Source organism: Scardinius erythrophthalmus (genome assembly GCF_964197995.2).
Source record: "Scardinius erythrophthalmus genome assembly, chromosome: 9".
Taxonomy (NCBI): domain Eukaryota; kingdom Metazoa; phylum Chordata; class Actinopteri; order Cypriniformes; family Leuciscidae; genus Scardinius; species Scardinius erythrophthalmus.
Genome location: NC_138229.1, coordinates 1,584,348 through 1,606,748, shown reverse-complemented (window position 1 = coordinate 1,606,748; position 22,401 = coordinate 1,584,348). Strand labels below are relative to the sequence as shown.

Sequence of the window (22,401 nt, the reverse complement as noted above, 5' to 3'; positions counted from 1 at the left end):
CAATTAGCTTTTTATTCAGTGGCGGGGGAAAAAAAATAGAAAAAATAAGTTTACATCTCACAATTCCGAGTAAAAAGTAAAATTTGCAAGATGGAAACTCGGAATTCCAAAAAAGTAAATATTGCCAGATATTAAATCAGAATTCCAAGAAAAAGGGTGAGATGTAAACTCAGAATTCAGAGGAAAATAAGTAAAAATTACGAGATTTAAACTCAGAATTCCAAGAAAATGTTTAAAAATTGTGAGATGTAAACTCTGAATTCCAGGAAAAAAGTAAAAAGTGTAAGATGTTAACTTAGAATTCCGAGGAAAAAAGTAACAATTACTAGATGTAAACTCAAAATAAAAATATTTTGAGAAATATTTCGAAACTCAGAATTTCGAGGGGAAAAAAAGCTAAAATTGCTAAAAGTTTTGCGACCGTAAACTTTATTAAAGTGTATTAACTTTAACTATTAAGTATGAACTTTATTATATAAACTTTATTAACCCTTAACGCATACCTCAGGTCTTTAGTCTTTAGTGACCCAGGACCTCATTCACCTCCCTCCTCCTCCTCTATTCCTCAATCAATTCATCATAAACAATATAACAAGAAAAAAAAATTTACTATAAAAAAATGCCTGTTTTTCCATTCATTTTTTGTAAAACATTGTATAGGGTCGCTAACGAGGTGTGTAACAGTGTAAATACATTTTTTCAGCACAACAATAATTGAATCTTTGATGACTGAATTACTGCACTTCACGATCCCCATTAACACGGACACGCGAAAACGACTAAAACGTTGCATTCTGCAGCCAGGCCAGTAGATGGCGATGAAACACTATAGATTGAACATGTGCATGACGTCGTCGTTCTCACAGTTTCGCGTTGTTGTTGTTTACACAGAGAAGATTTTCAAAAACTTGCACTTTCAAACCCGTTTTCAAAACTTTGCGTTTTCAGGCACGCAAAACGCCGTTGTCGTGTAAATGAACGGCCTAAACACATAAAACGTTTTACGTTTTTAGTTGAAAACGGTGTTGTGTACACAGCCCCTTAGTGAGACTGTGACAGTGATGTATTAGTAAAGGTAAGGCAGCACTTGGACATTAAAGATAAAGCATTAGCCTTGATCAATACAGCATTGTTTGTTCCACATGAACCAGTGGATCTGAGACGTTACCTGATGATCTTAAACTCACAAATGCAGGAAATTCAGAATGACTCAAAATGACTGCCAACATAAACTCAACATTAAACTGCAAATGTGGGTATATATAAAAACACATGAATCGGTTATTATTCATTAGATATTATGCAAAAACAGCCAGAATTACATCTACACTACTGTTCAAAGTGTTTCGGTTTGGGTAAGATTTTATATGTGTTGAAAGAAGTCTCCAAGGCTGCATTCAAAAATACTGTGAAACAATTGTGAAATATTATTATAATGTAAAAAAGCTGTTTTCTATGTGAATATATAGTAAAGTGTAATTTATTCCTGTGATCAAAGCTGAATTTTCAGCATCATTACTCCAGTCTTCTTCAGTGTCACATGATCCTTCACAAATCAGTCTAATATGAGGATTTGATGCTCAAGAAACATTTATTATTATTATCAGGGTAGAAAACAGTCCAGATGTTTTATTTTTCAGGATTCTTTGATGAATATAAAGTTCAAAAGAACAGCATTTATCTGAAATAGAATCTTTTGTAACATTATAAATGTCTGTACTGTCACTTCTGATCAATTTAATGCATCCTTGTTGAATAAAATACTAAACCGCAAACTTTTGAACAGTATCGTACAGTCCAGCAAAAGTATTTGTATTTACTTATTCTTATGAATTGCATCAGATCAAAGTAAGTGATTTATTGCAAAATATATATATATATATATATGATATATTGTTAACAGTAAGCGCTGTGACACTTTGTGTTTTTTATAATCCACAAAAAACAATCACTTAAAACACCAACTGATTAAAAGCTATTGAGCAAAAATGAAGGATAGTGACATTAGTGAAAAGAAAAGATCCTTCAGCATTTGAGACAAGCAGATACAGATCACATTCACACACTTATAAGAGCACTACATTATTAATGCATGTATTATTAATTAATACATTACATTACTTAATCACGTTGGAAGGTCACGCGTGTTCCGGTTCAAAAAGGACGAAAAACTCCATCTCATTTTCTACTCTCCAACTTCAAAAACGTCCGACATCGTTGATTTATCTTTTATTTAATTTTAATTTTTTTGTAAGTGGCGTTTGACTTGGGGCCGTTTACACCTGGCCACTGTGATCGGATGGCTATCCGATCGTGAAGAGACCAGGAATGCCCTCCGAAACGCATTCGAGACGGATTTGAATCCGATTGCTCAAACCGCTTCAGGAGGAGGTCTGGGCCGCATTCCAGACGAAACTGGACAAGTGTGAACGCATCTGATTGTAGAAACCACATACATTTTACTTCTCCCAAAAATGCTAAAAAATAAACGCGTGAGAACGTGTTATAGGCTATGTAATGTTATAGCCAGATATGACGACGCTACTGCAACACGCATCTCTGCAGAAGAGCAGCTGAGCCTCTATTCATTAAGCCAACGTGCAAACTATCGCAAATCAAAGTGAAAGTAAGTCGCAGATGCTTAACACACAATCATCATTAAAAGTAAAGAAACGAAATGATCTTACCAGGGCTGTTGCCGCTCTCTCTTATTGCGGTCTTTTATTTTGAAATTTTAGCTGATGATCAATAAAATGCAGCTCATATCTGTTGCTTTAGATGACGTGCACTCCATTAAATATGCATATAGCGCGGGAATTGAAGATCGGATTTATATCCGTGTTTCAAAAACACATTTATGTGACCAGGTGTAAATGGAATGCTTTTGATAAATCGAATAGCTATCCGATCTGAGAAAACACATTTATGGTGTAAACAGCCCGTTAGTCTCCGCACGTTTGCTTTGTAAACGCCAAGTCGGTACTTCCGCCTACGTCACGCTTGACCTTCCAGCGTTGATGTGTGGCGCATCACAACTAGTGCAAGATGAGCATTAGTGGTTAAAAGTATATAAATGTTTATTTTTGTTATAAAATGCGGGTTTGTCTAGATGAGACTCTTATTCCTCGGCTGGATCGTGTCGAGACTTTGAAGCTGCACTGAAACTCACATTTGGACCTTCAACCCGTTGGACCCCATTTAAGTGACTATATGGAGAAAAATCCTGAAATGTTTTCCTCAAAAACCTTCATTTCTTTTCGACTAAAGAAAGAAAGACATGAAGATGACATGGGGAGAGTAAATTATCAAGATATTTTAATTTGGAAGTGAACTACTCCTTTAAATCTGAAGAAAGAACATCATGTGTCTCATAGCTTCGCTCCAAACCGGTTCCTTGTCCTTGCCAAAGATCACAGCGTTTCGACCCATCTGTGCAGTCTTGTGTCCTGGGACGAGGTCTGGTTTATTGAGCGCTCGGCTCGTGTCCTCTGTGATGAACAGAAAACAGTGTCATTCCTCACAGTGAATAAAGACCTGCTGTAGTTTGAGTATTAGAGCATGTAGAAGCCCAGGGTGATATTAGCCCACTTTCTTACCCTTCACTGAACAGCTCAGAAAGACCTCAGACACCTTCACGAATCAAGGTCATGTGCTTGTGCTTCAGGACAGTGTTTTATAGCGTCGAGACTTTAAAGTGGGGTTGATTATGATTTGACTTTTCTAACTTTAGTTAGTGTGTAATGTTGTTGTTTGAGCATAAACAACATCTGCAAAGTTATGACGCTCAAAGTTCAAAGAAAAGGGAGATTTTACTTTTAAAGAAATAATTTTTCAACAAACGGCTGGTAGGAACTACACAAGCTTCCTCCCGGGTTAGTGACATCACCAACCCTAAAATGTACATAGACCCCGCCCCCAGGAACGCTATTTATAGATTATCAAGACAGAATATGCTAATCAATGACTAGAAGATAACTACACATCAGCTTCATAAATTCATCAACAAACCGTTCAGAAATGTCCTGTTGCTTCTACATGTTGTCACTTCTTCTTGAGTCTCTCCATCATTGTCTGACTCCAGTTTGAACATAAAAGGCTAAAAGTTTTTGAAATTGTGAGTGTGAAGCTGTTGAAGCTCCGCCCCCTGTGCTGGGAGCAGCAGCTCATTTGCATTTAAAGGAACACACACAAAAACGGTATTGAGCATCAAATCCTCATATTAGAATTATTTCTGAAGGATCATGTGACACTGAAGACTGGAGTAATGATGCTGAAAATTCAGCTTTGATCACAGGAATAAATTACACTTCACAAAATATTCACATAGAGAACAGCTGATTTACATTAGAATAATATTTCACAATTTTTACTGTATTTTTTATAAAATAAGTGCAACTGTGGTGAGCAAAAGAAAAACATAAAACAATCTGAATTAGTGTGTATTTAACAGAGCTTTGAGAATATCAGTGATATGATCAATTAAGCTGTTCAATCCAGTTTACAACTTTAGAACTAGTTTAGAAAGTCAAGACCTCAGAAACTATCAGGTTTTAAGTCAGAAGTTCATAAATTACTTTTCAAAAAATAAACCTATCCGGAGAAGCATGAAAAAAGAAGCCCTATATGTACTGTATGTTTACGTATGGATTTGTCAGATGCTTTCTTACTCACTTAATAATGTTGGGTTAAAAATAACCCAACCAGTAACCCAACTATGGGGTGTTATAGCACCTTCCCAACTGTGGGTTATTTTAACCCAATGCATTCAAACCGTATTTAACCCAACAGCCGGGTTATTACTATAAATAACCCAAAGATTTAAAAAATAAAATAAAATGACCCAACATTTTTGGAAAAAATAACCCAACATGTAACCCAACATTATGGTAACCCAACGGGTTGGGTAAAAAAAAAAAAAAAATATATATATATATATATATATATATATATATATATATATATATTATTATTATTATTATTATTATTATTGATCTATATTTATGCGGTGTGATAATCTAATGGTTCAGGATCAGATCAGCTGGAGTTACTGAACGAACGCTGTTCGGATGAGAAATATCTGAGAAATGGCAACAAGAACGTCCACTGTTCTCGCAAAGGTTTTCCTGCGACATAAACCCGTTTGAATGCAGAGAAAATGAACAAGCTCAGACAGTGAAAGCCCGTCACTGACAGCGAGGACTCGTTCTGTGCCGGGAAAGGTCACGCAGAGACGCCATTTCCACTTCTGCAAAACCTCAAATACTGTCTCGCCCTCTTAACACAACGTTTAACGAGAGCAGACTGTGAACGCATCTGTCTCGCCTCTGAGTCGCAGTGAAATCAGCCATGAAGGTTAATGCACCTCTACAAAGACCTGTAACATCAGACATGGAAGAAGCACAGAGAATTTCACTATTCCCACCAAAACAAAACAGTCCTGTAATGTGTTAATACACACAAACATTGGTATTCAGCTCATGCTCGCTTATATTTTAGTATCATTTTCTGTTGCTGCAGAACAGTCAAATTCAGGTCAGGTTTGTTGATCTGTAGATTTAACTGAGTTAATGGACTTACAGCGCCCTCTAGTGGACGACTCTCTTGATATTAAACACAGATTAAAGAGATAGTTCACTCAAACATGAACATCCTCATCATTTCCTCAACCTCAAGTTGTCCCAAACTTCTGCTGAACACAAAAGAAGATATTTTGAGGAATGTCACTTGATTGGACCCCGTTGACTTCCATAGCATTTTTTCTTCTTCCATACAATAGAAGTCAATGGGGTCCATTAACTGTTTGGTTACCAACATTCTTCAAAATATCTTCTTTTGTGTTCAGCAGAAGTTTGGAACAACTTGAGGGATGAGTAAATGGTGACAATGTCTATTTATATCCCTTATAGCATCACAATTACGCAACTGATGCATTATACAAATACAAATAAATGTTACAAACATTCAGAAAGTGTCTGGTTTGATTTGTTCTACCTTTTCTCTTTATGCATGAACGGATTATGAGCTAAAGTCATTACTCAGTGTGAGATTGACAGTTCATTTATACAAGGAAGTTGCTTTTCATTTCATTCACAAACCAGGAACACCGGGAAACGTCACATAATTGACCAAACCCATTTATAATACTTATTGAGTTCACAGCAGCTCGGTGTTGTTTTAGTAACACTGAGAAACTATTAATATTTTGAAGCAGTTTTTATTTTTTATCCTCTCAATTTTCATTTTAGTGAATTTCTATATCAGTTTCTATACATAGGGGAGAGTGGGGTGAGTTGTGCCAGTTTTTACTCAAAGTGACTTTAAAGTGAGGCCATGGCAGTAATGCCTTCAACTTAAGGATGTACATATATTTCAGGATGTGGTGCATCCCTGAGAACAATAACTTTGGATCTGAAATAAATGGTTTCAGAAATATAGCTCTTGGGAAAAAAGTGGTCTCATGGCACAACTTGCCCCTGGTGCGGGGGAAGTTGTGCCTTTGGGGGAATACATTGGGGGTAAATTGTGCCAGTGATTTCTGAAGTAAAACAGAACATTTTACTGTTATGAACCGTAATGCTATATGAAAGCAAGATAAATTCAATACAAAATTACTCATTTAAGGTTTATTTAGATATTGTCACCCTGGAATACCATAGCATGCGTTTTTCCTACTATGGTCAATTGCATAGGGATTTTGTATTGAACATAACTCTGGATCACAGTGTCACAGAGACAAGGGGGCGGGCTCATTTTACTCAGACGACCAATCAGTCTCTCAGGATCATTGTGAAGCTATCAAACTACGCCCTAGCAACCATTTAGAGCACCATAGCAACACAATATATGATATTTGTAAATCATTTCAGGCAAAAAGGCTTTGGCAATAGATGCCTGTTGGCATAGCACTGTCTGTCAATTAGGTAACATATAAGAATAAAGTGACTAGGCTAATTTCTAAACATCCTGACATAGGCCACTTAAAAACTGAATAAAACGTCCCTTTAATAACATAGTGCAAACTCAAAACTGAAATCAGTGTTAGCTAAATTAAACAAATAGCAGGCAGGCCTAAGTCAAACACTGATGAGGCATGCCCATCTCCTCACTTCTCAAGATTATCCCCTGTGAGTATGTAGGTCTCTAGGTGGTCTGGATCTGGCACAACTTACCCCATGCCCTTTGGCACAAATCACCCCAGACCCACAAGTTTGAAAAACTAGCATGATCCAGCAGTTAAGAGCTAACATCATGCTAACTGTATAGACTCATTGCGTAGCCTACTAAAGCACTAAAACATGTGTGAAATGTTTTCAAACTTGTCTATAATTGTCCAGACACTACAATCAAAAAACCTTAATCATAGAAATTTTACTTTGAAAGGGAAAAAAACATTTTTTTGCATTAAAATGTGCTTAACTCTCATGCCATGTGTCTCTCTTCTTTGGAGGACGAGTAAAAGTGATTGCTTTTCAAAATTATGTGGTCACATGACCAATTTCTTCTATGGTTTTCCAGAAACAAGGGTGGAACTACTTCCCCCCTGGCACAAATCACCCCACTCTCCCCTAAGGGGCCACCGTTTACACGACAACATTTTAAATTCAAAACAGAAAACTTTTTATTCATTTTGGTCGGTCATTTACGCGACAACAGTGTTTTGAGGGCCTGAAGACGCTAACTTTTGAAAACATGTTTCAAAGTGCAAGTTCTTGAAAGCGATTTCGTTATAGTCTCCGTGTAAACTGCAAAAACACGAATTTGTGAAGACGGTCATGCGCATGTGTATCACATGTTTAGTCTATAAGAGCACAAAGTGACATGATCGCCATCTACTGGCCTGAAAGCAAAATACAGAGATTTTAATTATTTTTGCAAATCCGTGTCTTTTTAAAAATGTTGTCGACTGTACACAATGTCTTTTTTTATATATATATATAAAAATGTTCCTGCTTTTAGAACATAATTGTTGTGTAAACGTAGCCTAATTCTCTTTATCAGAGTCAGTGTTCCTGAACCCCTGAAACGCCTCCACTGTAGTCTTGAGTTTCTTCCGGGAACGAACACATCACAATATTCCTCATTATAATAATTAATGCGCAGAATAAAGGGGCGGGGCCTGGTTGAGTTAGTTTGTAGTGTGTTAAACTGGCGGTTATGGTAAGGGGCGGGACATTTCCCAAACACACTCGAAGCGCTCGACCAATCACAACACACTGCTCCAGCCAACCAATCAGAGCACAGTGTGCTTTTCAGAAGGAGGGGCTTCATAGAGACAGGAAGTAAACAGAGCGTTACTGACAGACTGGGAAGAGAGGAGCCGCAACAATGGAGAATATGAGGAAATAATCAACATTACAGCAGGAAAACCTGTTCTAGTAGAGACAAAAACAAAATCAAGACTTAAAAGAGTGTATAGGTTATAGTTACAGTGTTTAGCCTTCTGTGATGAATATTTCAGATGCCGCTGTAATCCAAAGACTCCTGACAAGGCATCATAAATAAATCACATTTCATCCCAGGGAATTATCAGTGTCCTGTAATGGCACACTTTGTTTTTTCATCCTGCTGCACCTGTGCATGTCTGTCATACGTGTGTGTGTGTGTGTGTGTGTGTGTGTGTGTGTGTGTGTGTGTGTGTGTGTGTGTGTGTGTGTGTGTGTGTGTGTGTGTGTGTGTGTCCTACCCGTGGATCAGCGCTCTCATACTCCGACTGCTCCTCCTCGGGTCTCCTGCTCACCTTCACACAGGTAAGCCTAAGTTACAGGGGTCAAAGGTGAAGTCTAATGAGTTATTTTAGGACTGATGTTGTGTGAGAAACATTTGCATGTTTGATGTTGAACTGAATTGAAACTTGTTGAAGTCAAGTCACCTTCATACAGCGCTTTAACAATATAGATGTTCCACAGCAGCTTTACAGTGATAACAGGAGATTACAGTAACAGAGAGTGTTTAGGCTTTACAGCAGATCTAGAATAAAGTTATTGTCCAGATAAAGTTAGTTTTGATTGATTCACTTCCATTGCAAAGATCATTAGTTATTAACTAACACAACACTGTTTTAACTGAAGGGACGATGAAGTTATTTTAGGACTGATGTTGTACAAGAAACATTTGCATAATGATTAGAAAGCTGAACTGAATCGATCTGAATAATTACACTATTGTCGTTTTTTTAGAGCTGTTTTTACTCAGTTTGCATCACTGATCATTATTCTCCTGTTTATTGCTTTGAATCAGTCTGTATTGTATAAAGAGCGATAGAAATAAAGCTTGAAATAAACCAAAGTTGCATCTGTTAATATAATTGTAACGGACCAGAGCTAACATGAACTAACTATGTATTTATTAACATTAAAGATTAATAAACACTAACAGATGTATTGCTCATGGTTGGTCAATGTTATTGTTAACTAATAGTACCTTATTCAAAAGTGTATACCAGATTTACAGTGTTTTTTGACATGTTAATTATAAATAATAAATTAATAAATTGCTCCTTAATATGCTTTTCCAGTCTGGATTATACAAAAAATATTTTATAGGGATATATTAGCTCTCACAAGACAATATTATTTAATTATACTTTTTTTTTATATATACAATTAAATATTTTAGAGCACAGCCTAATTTATAAAATAGTTTTGTAAATCACAATTTTTACATTTAAATCTTTAAAATTTTCCATGACACTGGAAAGGGAAACCCTGGATATTTGTTCACAATGCATGAAGCTTAAATACTGAAATACACTGTTGCATTAATTAACATTGAAATGCAATGTATCTTTCATTTTTTTATGGTGTTTGTGTTTTATTGCTCTTTATGTGAATTTGCATATAAGTTTGTCCAACTTTATCCTCATATTTACAGTACACTCACATATAGGGCGATATATAGCAAATCTAAACTGCTTAATTGTTTATATTGTTGCAAAAAGTATTGTAGGCTAAATTATATTATCGTCCAGCTCTAATCTGATAAACGTGACTATAAGGCTTGAAGATATCAAACATTATCATCATGAGTTCCTGTAAAGCTGCTTTTAAACTGTGTATTAGGAAAAGCACTATATATATATATATGTATACATTTTTACCCAAATTTGAAAATCTGAATATTTTTTTTAGATGATTTCACTCTTTATGTGAATTTGCATATATAAGTTTGTCCAACTTTATCCTCATATTTACAGTACACTCACATATAGGGCGATATATAGCAAATCTAAACTGCATGCTTAATTGTTTATATTGTTGCAAAAAGTATTGTAAATTATATTATCGTCCAGCTCTAATCTGAGTTCCTGTAAAGCTGCTTTTAAACTGTGTATTAGGAAAAGCACTATATATATATATGTATACATTTTTACCCAAATTTGAAAATCTGAATATGTTTTTAGATGGTGTGATTTCACAGGGTCTCTGTATTGAAGCTCTGAAAGGATCAAATATTTATTTCATTCTGTGAATCCAGTAATATTCACCTCAGCAGTTTAAGATGTTTCATCGCACATCTGGAGTTTAATGTGCCTTTCCTCCCTCTGTCAGGTGAGTTATGGATGAAAGCTTCGAGACATTTGAGGAAGAGCTTGGAAAACCAGTGCAAGACGTTCCTCCTCCGAAACCCATCAGACCAGCGCGAACCGGAAGCAGAGCAGGTACAAAATAAACGAGCTCAAATGATCTCGCTGAGCAAATGCGTGATTCGTACATGCACGTTTCTGGTTCAAACATTAATATAAATCCTCAGGAATCAAGATGTCTTGGAAGCAAAGTGTTAGTTCTAAATTAAGATCAGGGCATCAACACTATTTGTGGTGTTAAAGTGAACAGTGAGTCTAATAATACAACACAATAACCTTGACAGACACGAGACACACGACACCGTCCAGCAGCCCTCTCTAAAGATACAGCCTATAATGTGACTTGCTCTTAAAAAACTATTTTACTGTAAAAGTGCATGCACTCTCTTGATGCAAATCGATTTTTACTGTAAATTATAAAGGTAAATTTATTCTTAAATAATTTATAGTATTGTATTGTGCATTGTTTGTTAAAGAGTGCTTTTTTCCATTTTTAACTAAAAACGATTTTTTTAATGTGTTTTGGTCGTTTATTTACGCGACAACAGCGTTTTGAGGGCCTGAAAACGCAAACTTTTGAAAAAACAGGTTTCAAAGTGCAAGTTCTTGAAAGCAATATCATCTCCATGTAAACTACAAAAACATGCGCATGCGTATCACATGTTCAGTCTACAAGAGCACAAAGTGACATCGCCATCTACTGGCCTAACAGCAGAATACAGCTTTTTTTTTGCATTTTGACAACTTTGGCGTCTGTACAGAAAAAAAAAAAAGAAAGAAAACTTTTCCTGCTTTTAGAACATCACTGTTGTGTAAACGTACCCTAATTCTCTATATCAGAGTCAATGTTTCTGAACTCCTGAAACGCCTCCACTGTAGTCTCGAGTTTCTTCCGGGAACAAACACGTCACGATATTCCTCATTATAATAATTCATGCGCAGAATAAAAGGGCGGGGCCTGGTTGAGTTAGTTAGTAGTGTGTTAAACTGGCGGTTATGGAAAGGGGCGGGGCATTTCCCAAACACACTCGAAGCGCTCGACCAATCACAACACACTGCTCCAGCCGACCAATCAGAGCACAGTGTGCTTTTCAGGAGGAGGGGCTTCATAGAGACAGGAAGTAAACAGAGCGTTACTGACAGACTGGAAAGAGAGGAGCCGCAACAATGGAGAATATGAGGAGAATAATCAACATTACAGCAGGAAAACCTGTTCTGGTAGAGCCTGAAAACACAGTCACGACTTCATAAGAGGGTGTAATAGGTCCTCTTTAAATGTATTAATGTCTCACTGAGTATTTTCATACATTTCTGCAGTGTATTTATTCTACAGTAAGACAGTCATGTCAGTGTGATCTGTTGTTGTTTATAGAGATGTACGCTCAGAGGAGGCTGCGAGAGGTGAGTCTGATATCACATGACAGCTGGAGATCACAGTCACACATTCATGGCCTGTTTAAAGCCAACACATGACCTTTAACACAGACGTGTACAGTTACATTAATAAACCTTCTGTGTCCTACAGGAGGCTCCAATCATCCAGCAAGTCCCGAAGATGATTCCTCGGGAACATCCGGTCTCTGGCGCCAGTATGTCACCCGGAGCGCCTGCAAAACACTAATTCATGCTCGTTTGCACTTTTACTCTCTTCTTGGCTTCTATGGTGTTTAGCTCTAGTCTAGTCCATCAAGTTCTAGTTTATCAGGGGAACGTAAATATTTTGTGAGCGAACACAGTTTCTCTGGGGACAGAATAGTTTTGTGGAAAAAAATATTGAAATATAATGCAAAGTTTATCTGGGGAACGTCAATATTTTGGGAAAATATTTTGCGAGCAAACGCAAAGTTTCTCGAGGACGGGGACGAATAGTTTTGCCATAAACATCATTGAAATATAACGTAAAGTTTATCGAGGGACGGAATAGTTTTACGATAAAAATCATTGAAATATAACGCAAAGTTTATCGAGGGACGGAATAGTTTTGCGATAAAAATCATTGAAATATAATGCAAAGTTTATCGAGGGCCGGAATAGTTTTGCGATAAAAATCATTGAAATATAACGCAAAGTTTAATCGAGGGACGGAATAGTTTTGCGAAAAAATCATTGAAATATAATGCAAAGTTTATCGAGGGATGGAATAGTTTTGTGATAAAAATCACTGAAATATAACGCAAAGTTTATCGAGGGACGGAATAGTTTTGCGAAAAAATCATTGAAATATAATGCAAAGTTTATCTAGGGATGGAATAGTTTTGCGATAAAAATCACTGAAATATAACGCAAAGTTTATCGAGGGACGGAATAGTTTTGCGAAAAAAGCATTTAAATATAACGCAAAGTTTATTGAGGGACGGAATTGTTTTGCGAAAAAATCATTGAAATATAAGGCAAAGTTTATCGAGGGATGGAATAGTTTTGCGAAAAAAGCATTTAAATATAACGCAAAGTTTATTGAGGGACGGAATTGTTTTGCGAAAAAATCATTGAAATATAAGGCAAAGTTTATCGAGGGATGGAATAGTTTTGCGAAAAAATCATTGAAATATAACGCACTGTTTATCGAGGAAAGGAATAGTTTTGCGATAAAAATAATTTAAATATAATGCAAAGTTTATTGAGGGACGGAATAGTTTTGCGAAAAAAGCATTTAAATATAACGCAAAGTTTTTCTAGGGACGGACAAGTTTTGCGATAAAAATCATTGAAATATAACGCAAAGTTTATCGAGGGACGGACTAGTTTTGCGATAAAAATCATTGAAATATAACGCAAAGTTTATCGAGGCATGGAATAGTTTTGCGATAAAAATCATTGAAATATAACGCAAAGTTTATCAAGGGACTGAATAGTTTTGCGGAATTTTTTTTTAAATATAACGCAAAGTTTATGGAGGGACGGAATAGTTCTGTGAAAAAATAATTGAAATAAACGCAAAGTTTATCGACGGATGGAATAGTTTTGCGATAAAAATCATTGAAATATAACGCAAAGTTTATCGAGGGATGGAATAATTTTGCGATAAAAATCATTGAAATATAACGCAAAGTTTATCAAGGGACGGAATAGTTTTGCAGAATTTTTTTTTAAATGTAACGCAAAGTTTATCGAGGGACGGAATAGTTCTGCGAAAAAATAATTGAAATAAACGCAAAGTTTATCGACGGATGGAATAGTTTTGCGATAAAAATCATCGAAATATAACAAAGTTTATCAAGGGATGGAATAGTTTTGCGAAAAAATCATTGAAATATAACGCAAAGTTTATCGAGGGACGGAATAGTTTTGCGAAAAATCATTTAAATATAATGCAAAGTTTATCGAGGGATGTAATAGTTTTGCCAAAAAAAACATTTAAATATAACGCAAAAGTTTATCGAGGGACGGAATAGTTTTGCGAAAAATCATTTAAATATAACGCCAAGTTAATCAGGGGAACGTATTTTGCGAGCGAACGCAAAGTTTCGCGGGGGACGGAATAGTTTTGCCTGAAAAAGAAATTAAATGTCTCATATTTAAGGAGTTCCGTAATATTAGCTCATATGAACTTTAATTAGGTTTAGATTAAAATATACCTGTATCTGTGTATGATCGCGTCTCTATTGTTCTGTCCAGCGTCGTTGCGCAAAGCTCTGTCCATCCAGAACCTGACCCAGATCGAGACGCCGTGGGAAGGAGTGACGCTGAACCGGTGTTTGATCGTGGCCATAACCATCCTCCTGCTGACCTCCGGGTTACAGAGAATACATGGCAAGTGATCTTAATTTGGTAAATTTCATATTCATAAAAGGAAAATAAATAATTCTAAACCTTGTCTGAAGGTCTTCATGGCTGATTTTCATTTGTATATTGAGTCTCTCCAATGTATTGATAACAAAAATCTTATTCGCCAAAAAGTTGAAGCTTCTTGAATTTTGAAATTGTATATGCTGTCTTTTTTACTGTATGATTTATTTGTTTATTTTCTTCATTTCCATTTAAATCACTAGTATATCTATATATTGCCTATTGTTTCACTTTTTCTTTTCTTTTTTATGAATTGTAAACCTAATTTCTTTCTAGTTGTTATCTTTTTGGATGTCTTTCTTGTTATAGTTGTTAATGTTTAATGTTTGTCTTAATGTCTAAGTTAAGTATTTTAAATAACTAAATTATAAATAATAATAATAAAAAGAATAGCATACACGGCAAGTGTATGTTACTAATGTGGAAACATCAAATCTGATCATGAATTTTGTATTTTTTTTTTTTTTGTTATACTGTATGTTGGGTGTGTTTTAAAAACTGGACCCTGAGTCTGTAATAAAAGTTTTGACTGATTGATGATTGACAGGTGTTTTCTCCTCACAGAGGCAGTCAGAGGCCGTAAGGATGAAGAGCTCACGGCAGTAAATGAGAGACACAATCTGATTAAAAGAGGGAAAATAACACCACATGAGGTGAGAACAACAAAACACAAGGCATATAAAGGTATAAAGATGCAGGCTTGGATAATAAAGTGTCTCATTTTCTGTGTAAAGTCAGAGCCCGTCTACGGAGAGGATAACACTCCCTATTAAGTCCTATTGTACCGAATTGTGGTTGTAGTTCCACCAGAGTTCCACTGGGGGCGATCGCCCATGAGTGCAGAATGAATGGGAGTCTATGGAGCTAGACGGCTAAATGTGTCTCTTTCACCCGATTGCCGTTGAGAAATCTCAGATTTGATTGTAGGTTTTGCAAGTTCAACATGGGTTATAGGTCGAAAGTTGAATGAACGAGTACTTATGTACTTTCCATTTCTTACAGGTTGAGTTGTTGTTGCCCATAACACGCTAGCATTCTGCTAATGAACGCTGATTGGTCAGTGAAGGACTGATTACGACCAGAGATACGGCTTGATGGTCTTTTAAAACAACAAAACTAAACTCTTCTAGCACGTGTGTTTACCTGTGTCAGCTGTGTTGTGTGTTTACCTGTGTCGGCTGTGTTGTGTGTTTGCCTGTGTCAGCTGTGTTGTGTGTTTACCTGTGTCGGCTGTGTTGTGTGTTTGCCTGTGTCGGCTGTGTTGTGTTTGCCTGTGTCAGCTGTGTTGTGTGTTTACCTGTGTCAGCTGTGTTGTGTGTTTACCTGTGTCAGCTGTGTTGTGTGTTTCCCTGTGTCAGCTGTGTTGTGTTTACCTGTGTCAGCTGTGTTGTGTGTTTACCTGTGTCAGCTGTGTTGTGTGTTTGCCTGTGTCAGCTGTGTTGTGTGTTTGCCTGTGTCAGCTGTGTTGTGTGTTTGCCTGTGTCAGCTGTGTTGTGTGTTTGCCTGTGTCAGCTGTGTTGTGTGTTTACCTGTGTCAGCTGTGTTGTGTGTTTACCTGTGTCAGCTGTGTTGTGTGTTTACCTGTGTCAGCTGTGTTGTGTGTTTACCTGTGTCAGCTGTGTTGTGTGTTTTCCTGTGTCAGCTGTGTTGTGTGTTTCCCTGTGTCAGCTGTGTTGTGTGTTTCCCTGTGTCAGCTGTGTTGTGTGTTTACCTGTGTCAGCTGTGTTGTGTGTTTACCTGTGTCAGCTGTGTTGTGTGTTTGCCTGTGTCAGCTGTGTTGTGTGTTTGCCTGTGTCAGCTGTGTTGTGTGTTTACCTGTGTCAGCAGTGTTGTGTGTTTGCCTATGTCGGCTGTGTTGTGTGTTTGCCTGTGTCAGCTGTGTTGTGTGTTTGCCTGTGTCAGCTGTGTTGTGTGTTTGCCTGTGTCAGCTGTGTTGTGTGTTTACCTGTGTCAGCTGTGTTGTGTGTTTGCCTGTGTCGGCTGTGTGTGTTTACCTGTGTCAGCTGTGTTGTGTGTTTGCCTGTGTCAGCTGTGTTGTTTGTTTGCCTGTGTCAGCTGTGTTGTGTGTTTGCCTGTGTCGGCTGTGTGTGTTTACCTGTGTCAGCTGTGTTGTGTGTTTGCCTGTGTCAGCTGTGTTGTGTGTTTGCCTGTGTCAGCTGTGTTGTGTGTTTCCCTGTGTCAGCTGTGTTGTGTGTTTCCCTGTGTCAGCTGTGTTGTGTGTTTACCTGTGTCAACTGTGTTGTGTGTTTGCCTGTCAGCTGTGTTGTGTTTCCCTGTGTCAGCTGTGTTGTGTGTTTACCTGTGTCAGCTGTGTTGTGTGTTTACCTGTGTCAACTGTGTTGTGTGTTTACCTGTGTCAGCTGTGTTGTGTGTTTCCCTGTGTCAGCTGTGTTGTGTGTTTGCCTGTGTCCGCTGTGTTGTGTGTTTGCCTGTGTCCGCTGTGTTGTGTGTTTACCTGTGTCAGCTGTGTTGTGTGTTTACCTGTGTCAGCTGTGTTGTGTGTTTCCCTGTGTCAGCTGTGTTGTGTGTTTACCTGTGTCAGCTTTGTTGTGTGTTTACCTGTGTCAGCTGTGTTGTTTACCTGTGTCAGCTGTGTTGTGTGTTTGCCTGTGTCAGCTGTGTTGTGTGTTTACCTGTGTCAGCTGTGTTGTGTGTTTACCTGTGTCTGCTCTGGTGTGTGTTTACCTGTGTCAGCTGTGTTGTGTGATTGCCTTTGTCAGCTGTGTTGTGTGTTTACCTGTGTCAGCTGTGTTGTATGTTTACCTGTGTCAGCTGTGTTGTGTGTTTACCTGTGTCAGCTGTTATGTTTACCTGTGTCAGCTGTGTTGTGTGTTTGCCTGTGTCAGCTGTGTTGTGTTTACCTGTGTCAGCTGTGTTGTGTGTTTGCCTGTGTCAGCTGTGTTGTGTGTTTGCCTGTGTCAGCTGTGTTGTGTGTTTCCCTGTGTCAGCTGTTTTGTGTGTTTGCCTGTGTCAGCTGTGTTGTGTGTTTGCCTGTGTCAGCTGTGTTGTGTGTTTCCCTGTGTCAGCTGTTTTGTGTGTTTGCCTGTGTCAGCTGTGTTGTGTGTTTACCTGTGTCAGCTGTGTTGTGTGTTTACCTGTGTCAGCTGTGTTGTTTACCTGTGTCAGCTGTGTTGTGTGTTTGCATGTGTCAGCTGTGTTGTGTGTTTACCTGTGTCAGCTGTGTTGTATGTTTACCTGTGTCAGCTGTGTTGTGTGTTTACCTGTGTCAGCTGTGTTGTGTGTTTGCCTGTGTCAGCTGTGTTGTGTGTTTCCCTGTGTCAGCTGTTTTGTGTGTTTGCCTGTGTCAGCTGTGTTGTGTGTTTACCTGTGTCAGCTGTGTTGTGTGTTTACCTGTGTCAGCTGTGTTGTTTATCTGTGTCAGCTGTGTTGTGTGTTTGCATGTGTCAGCTGTGTTGTGTGTTTACCTGTGTCAGCTGTGTTGTATGTTTACCTGTGTCAGCTGTGTTGTGTGTTTACCTGTGTCAGCTGTGTTGTGTGTTTGCCTGTGTCAGCTGTGTTGTGTGTTTACCTGTGTCAGCTGTGTTGTGTTTACCTGTGTCAGCTGTGTTGTGTGTTTGCCTGTGTCAGCTGTGTTGTGTCTTTGCCTGTGTCAGCTGTGTTGTGTGTTTCCCTGTGTCAGCTGTGTTGTGTTTCCCTGTGTCAGCTGTGTTGTGTGTTTGCCTGTGTCAGCTGTGTTGTGTGTTTACCTGTGTCAGCTGTGTTGTGTGTTTGCCTGTGTCAGCTGTGTTGTGTGTTTACCTGTGTCAGCTGTGTTGTGTGTTTGCCTGTGTCAGCTGTGTTGTGTGTTTACCTGTGTCAGCTGTGTTGTGTGTTTGCCTGTGTCAGCTGTGTTGTGTATTTACCTGTGTCAGCTGTGTTGTGTGTTTGCCTGTGTCAGCTGTGTTGTGTGTTTGCCTGTGTCAGCTGTGTTGTGTGTTTGCCTGTGTCAGCTGTTTTGTGTGTTTGCCTGTGTCAGCTGTGTTGTGTGTTTGTCTGTGTCAGCTGTGTGTGTTTCCCTGTGTCAGCTGTGTTGTGTGTTTGCCTGTGTCAGCTGTGTTGTGTGTTTACCTGTGTCAGCTGTGTTGTGTGTTTACCTGTGTCAGCTGTGTTGTTTACCTGTGTCAGCTGTGTTGTGTGTTTGCATGTGTCAGCTGTGTTGTGTGTTTACCTGTGTCAGCTGTGTTGTGTGTTTACCTGTGTCAGCTGTGTTGTGTGTTTACCTGTGTCAGCTGTGTTGTTTACCTGTGTCAGCTGTGTTGTGTGTTTGCATGTGTCAGCTGTGTTGTGTGTTTACCTGTGTCAGCTGTGTTGTATGTTTACCTGTGTCAGCTGTGTTGTGTGTTTACCTGTGTCAGCTGTGTTGTGTGTTTGCCTGTGTCAGCTGTGTTGTGTGTTTACCTGTGTCAGCTGTGTTGTGTTTACCTGTGTCAGCTGTGTTGTGTGTTTGCCTGTGTCAGCTGTGTTGTGTCTTTGCCTGTGTCAGCTGTGTTGTGTGTTTCCCTGTGTCAGCTGTGTTGTGTTTCCCTGTGTCAGCTGTGTTGTGTGTTTGCCTGTGTCAGCTGTGTTGTGTGTTTACCTGTGTCAGCTGTGTTGTGTGTTTGCCTGTGTCAGCTGTGTTGTGTGTTTACCTGTGTCAGCTGTGTTGTGTGTTTGCCTGTGTCAGCTGTGTTGTGTGTTTACCTGTGTCAGCTGTGTTGTGTGTTTGCCTGTGTCAGCTGTGTTGTGTATTTACCTGTGTCAGCTGTGTTGTGTGTTTGCCTGTGTCAGCTGTGTTGTGTGTTTGCCTGTGTCAGCTGTGTTGTGTGTTTGCCTGTGTCAGCTGTTTTGTGTGTTTGCCTGTGTCAGCTGTGTTGTGTGTTTGTCTGTGTCAGCTGTGTGTGTTTCCCTGTGTCAGCTGTGTTGTGTGTTTGCCTGTGTCAGCTGTGTTGTGTGTTTACCTGTGTCAGCTGTGTTGTGTGTTTGCCTGTGTCAGCTGTGTTTTGTGTTTGCCTGTGTCAGCTGTGTTGTGTGTTTGCCTGTGTCAGCTGTGTTGTGTGTTTCCCTGTGTCAGCTGTGTTGTGTGTTTACCTGTGTCAGCTGTGTTGTGTGTTTACCTGTGTCAGCTGTGTTGTGTGTTTGCCTGTGTCAGCTGTGTTGTGTGTTTCCCTGTGTCAGCTGTGTTGTGTGTTTACCTGTGTCAGCTGTGTTGTGTGTTTACCTGTGTCAGCTGTGTTGTGTGTTTGCCTGTGTCAGCTGTGTTGTGTGTTTGCTTGTGTCAGCTGTGTTGTGTGTTTACCTGTGTCAGCTGTGTTGTGTGTTTGCCTGTGTCAGCTGTGTTGTGTGTTTACCTGTGTCAGCTGTGTTGTGTGTTTGCCTGTGTCAGCTGTGTTGTGTGTTTCCCTGTGTCAGCTGTGTTGTGTGTTTCCCTGTGTCAGCTGTGTTGTGTGTTTCCCTGTGTCAGCTGTGTTGTGTGTTTACCTGTGTCAGCTGTGTTGTGTGTTTGCCTGTGTCAGCTGTGTTGTGTGTTTGCCTGTGTCAGCTGTGTTGTGTGTTTGCCTGTGTCAGCTGTGTTTTGTGTTTGCCTGTGTCAGCTGTGTTGTGTGTTTGCCTGTGTCAGCTGTGTTGTGTGTTTGCCTGTGTCAGCTGTTTTGTGTGTTTACCTGTGTCAGCTGTGTTGTGTGTTTCCCTGTGTCAGCTGTGTTGTGTTTCCCTGTGTCAGCTGTGTTGTGTGTTTGCCTGTGTCAGCTGTTTTGTGTGTTTGCCTGTGTCAGCTGTGTTGTGTGTTTACCTGTGTCAGCTGTGTTGTGTGTTTCCCTGTGTCAGCTGTGTTGTGTTTCCCTGTGTCAGCTGTGTTGTGTGTTTGCCTGTGTCAGCTGTGTTGTGTGTTTCCCTGTGTCAGCTGTGTTGTGTGTTTGCCTGTGTCAGCTGTGTTGTGTGTTTGCCTGTGTCAGCTGTGTTGTGTGTTTGCCTGTGTCAGCTGTTTTGTGTGTTTGCCTGTGTCAGCTGTGTTGTGTGTTTGTCTGTGTCAGCTGTGTGTGTTTCCCTGTGTCAGCTGTGTTGTGTGTTTGCCTGTGTCAGCTGTGTTGTGTGTTTGCCTGTGTCAGCTGTGTTGTGTGTTTGCCTGTGTCAGCTGTTTTGTGTTTGCCTGTGTCAGCTGTGTTGTGTGTTTGCCTGTGTCAGCTGTGTTGTGTGTTTGCCTGTGTCAGCTGTGTTGTGTGTTTCCCTGTGTCAGCTGTTTTGTGTTTGCCTGTGTCAGCTGTGTTGTGTGTTTGCCTGTGTCAGCTGTGTTGTGTGTTTGCCTGTGTCAGCTGTTTTGTGTGTTTGTCTGTGTCAGCTGTGTTGTGTGTTTCCCTGTGTCAGCTGTGTTGTGTGTTTGCCTGTGTCAGCTGTGTTGTGTGTTTACCTGTGTCAGCTGTGTTGTGTGTTTGCCTGTGTCAGCTGTGTTTTGTGTTTGCCTGTGTCAGCTGTGTTGTGTGTTTGCCTGTGTCAGCTGTGTTGTGTGTTTCCCTGTGTCAGCTGTGTTTTGTGTTTGCCTGTGTCAGCTGTGTTGTGTGTTTCCCTGTGTGAGCTGTGTTGTGTGTTTACCTGTGTCAACTGTGTTGTGTTTTTGCCTGTGTCAGCTGTGTTTTGTGTTTGCCTGTGTCAGCTGTGTTTTGTGTTTGCCTGTGTCGGCTGTGTTGTGTGTTTATTTATTTGGTGAGCTTGAGTGTAATACGCAGGATAATATATAGTTAGTTTGTCTTTAATGATTATCCATTACATACATAGTTATAATATTATAAAGATACTGTACAGATTTCACTGCGGAGGTCAGATGGATAGATGGATGGACGGATGGGTCACAGAACAATATCTGTGTGTATAAATAATAATCATTCACCTCTGAATTGATTCTCGTAGCCGGACTCTTCATTATGGGAACTGTTGTTCTGGTGGATTGATGATGATGATGACTCTGGCAAATCCAAGAGAGCGAATCGAGAGCGAGTTTCCAGGAGCCTGAGACACCGGGCCCTTCCCGACCTCCGGCTCCTGAAGACCAGAGGAACACGATTCACCGAGCGCAGAGCGAGAGGAAGACGAGAAGAAGACGAGATCAGAGAGAGACCGACGAGGCGGAAAGACAAAGAGATGAACGCCAAGAAGAAGGGAGAGGAAGAAGAGAAGATGAAGAAACTGAAGAAACCAGCAAAAGAGAGCAAGCAGAAGCCTGTGAAAGAGTCAAAGCCGTGATGTGATGATGCCAGAAAGTGATTAATGTCATGAAAGTGCTAAATAATCATAACGCTGATTATCTTTAGCAAAGCGGTCTTTAGATTATAGGGTGAAATATGTGCTAGACACGTTTGTTAGATTCACTTTTACAGTCAAACCAACATTTATTATCACAGTTTATTCACTATAGTTTAGAGAATGGTAATAAATATGAGCAGAACTCAGTTGATATTTGACTGGTTTTGTCCGTCCTTCTGTTAGACTGTCTCACACATGAATTATGTTGAATATCTGTCAGCTGTTAAATTTAACTACACAATTAGATAATACCAGTTTAGCTCAACCAGTGACCAAGCAATGCTTCATTGTGTTCAGTCTGTGTGTAAAAAGAGCATTAGCAATTAAAGAAAACACACTTCAGCAAAACATGATCAGCTCAAAGAGTCCCAATCATTTTTGCTCCCACATTTGTATAAATGTCACTGGTAGTCGCTGTATGAAGAGTGTTTGGGTATAATAAAAATATTAAAAGGGTCACATTTGTTCTTGTTTGAGAAGCGTTTCACTCGAATATGTCAAAACCGGGAAGAAATACGGTGGCTGAGAGAGCTCAAAAAATAATTATCAAATTATTATATTTCAAATAATTATATTTTAAGGGTTAAGCACATGAAATGCTGCTTTACAATCATGTCCACGGAAATAAAACTGAAGTCATTTACAAAGAGGATCATGTATAAATTCACAGAACTACATATTTTCAGTGTTAAGCACATTTGTTCTTGTTTGAGAAGCGTTTCACTCGAATATACGTCAAAACAGAAGAAAAGACTAGTGCA

At 39.2% G+C, this 22,401-nt stretch overlaps 1 protein-coding gene and 1 long non-coding RNA gene across 2 annotated transcripts; one reads left to right on the top strand and one right to left on the bottom strand.

Moving 5' to 3' along the window:
• Window positions 1–3,424: 3,424 nt before the first annotated feature.
• On the bottom strand, window positions 3,425–10,552 carry LOC308695718. The gene is made up of 3 exons (XR_014030732.1): window positions 10,484–10,552; window positions 8,684–8,753; window positions 3,425–3,488 (listed from the first exon to the last, which is right to left on the bottom strand). It is a non-coding gene; the product is annotated as an uncharacterized lncRNA (long non-coding RNA).
• On the top strand, window positions 8,648–22,104 carry LOC308695716 (uncharacterized protein). The gene is made up of 7 exons (XM_081373897.1): window positions 8,648–8,747; window positions 10,548–10,657; window positions 11,955–11,983; window positions 12,108–12,171; window positions 14,198–14,332; window positions 14,933–15,021; window positions 21,248–22,104. The coding sequence occupies exons 2-7, from the start codon at window positions 10,555–10,557 to the stop codon at window positions 21,578–21,580; spliced, it is 753 nt and encodes a 250-aa protein (XP_081230023.1). The 5' UTR covers window positions 8,648–8,747; window positions 10,548–10,554; the 3' UTR covers window positions 21,581–22,104.
• Window positions 22,105–22,401: the final 297 nt, after the last annotated feature.

What these genes read in the sequence shown, in the direction of transcription:
- LOC308695716 (XM_081373897.1), top strand. Translation starts at nt 10,555, where the DNA reads ATGGATGAAAGCTTCGAGACATTTGAGGAAGAGCTTGGAAAACCAGTG. An exon ending in ACATCCGGTCTCTGGCGCCA is followed by an intron (nt 12,172 to 14,197) that starts GTATGTCACCCG and finishes TGTTCTGTCCAG; the next exon opens with CGTCGTTGCGCAAAGCTCTG. An exon ending in GGAAAATAACACCACATGAG is followed by an intron (nt 15,022 to 21,247) that starts GTGAGAACAACA and finishes TGATTCTCGTAG; the next exon opens with CCGGACTCTTCATTATGGGA.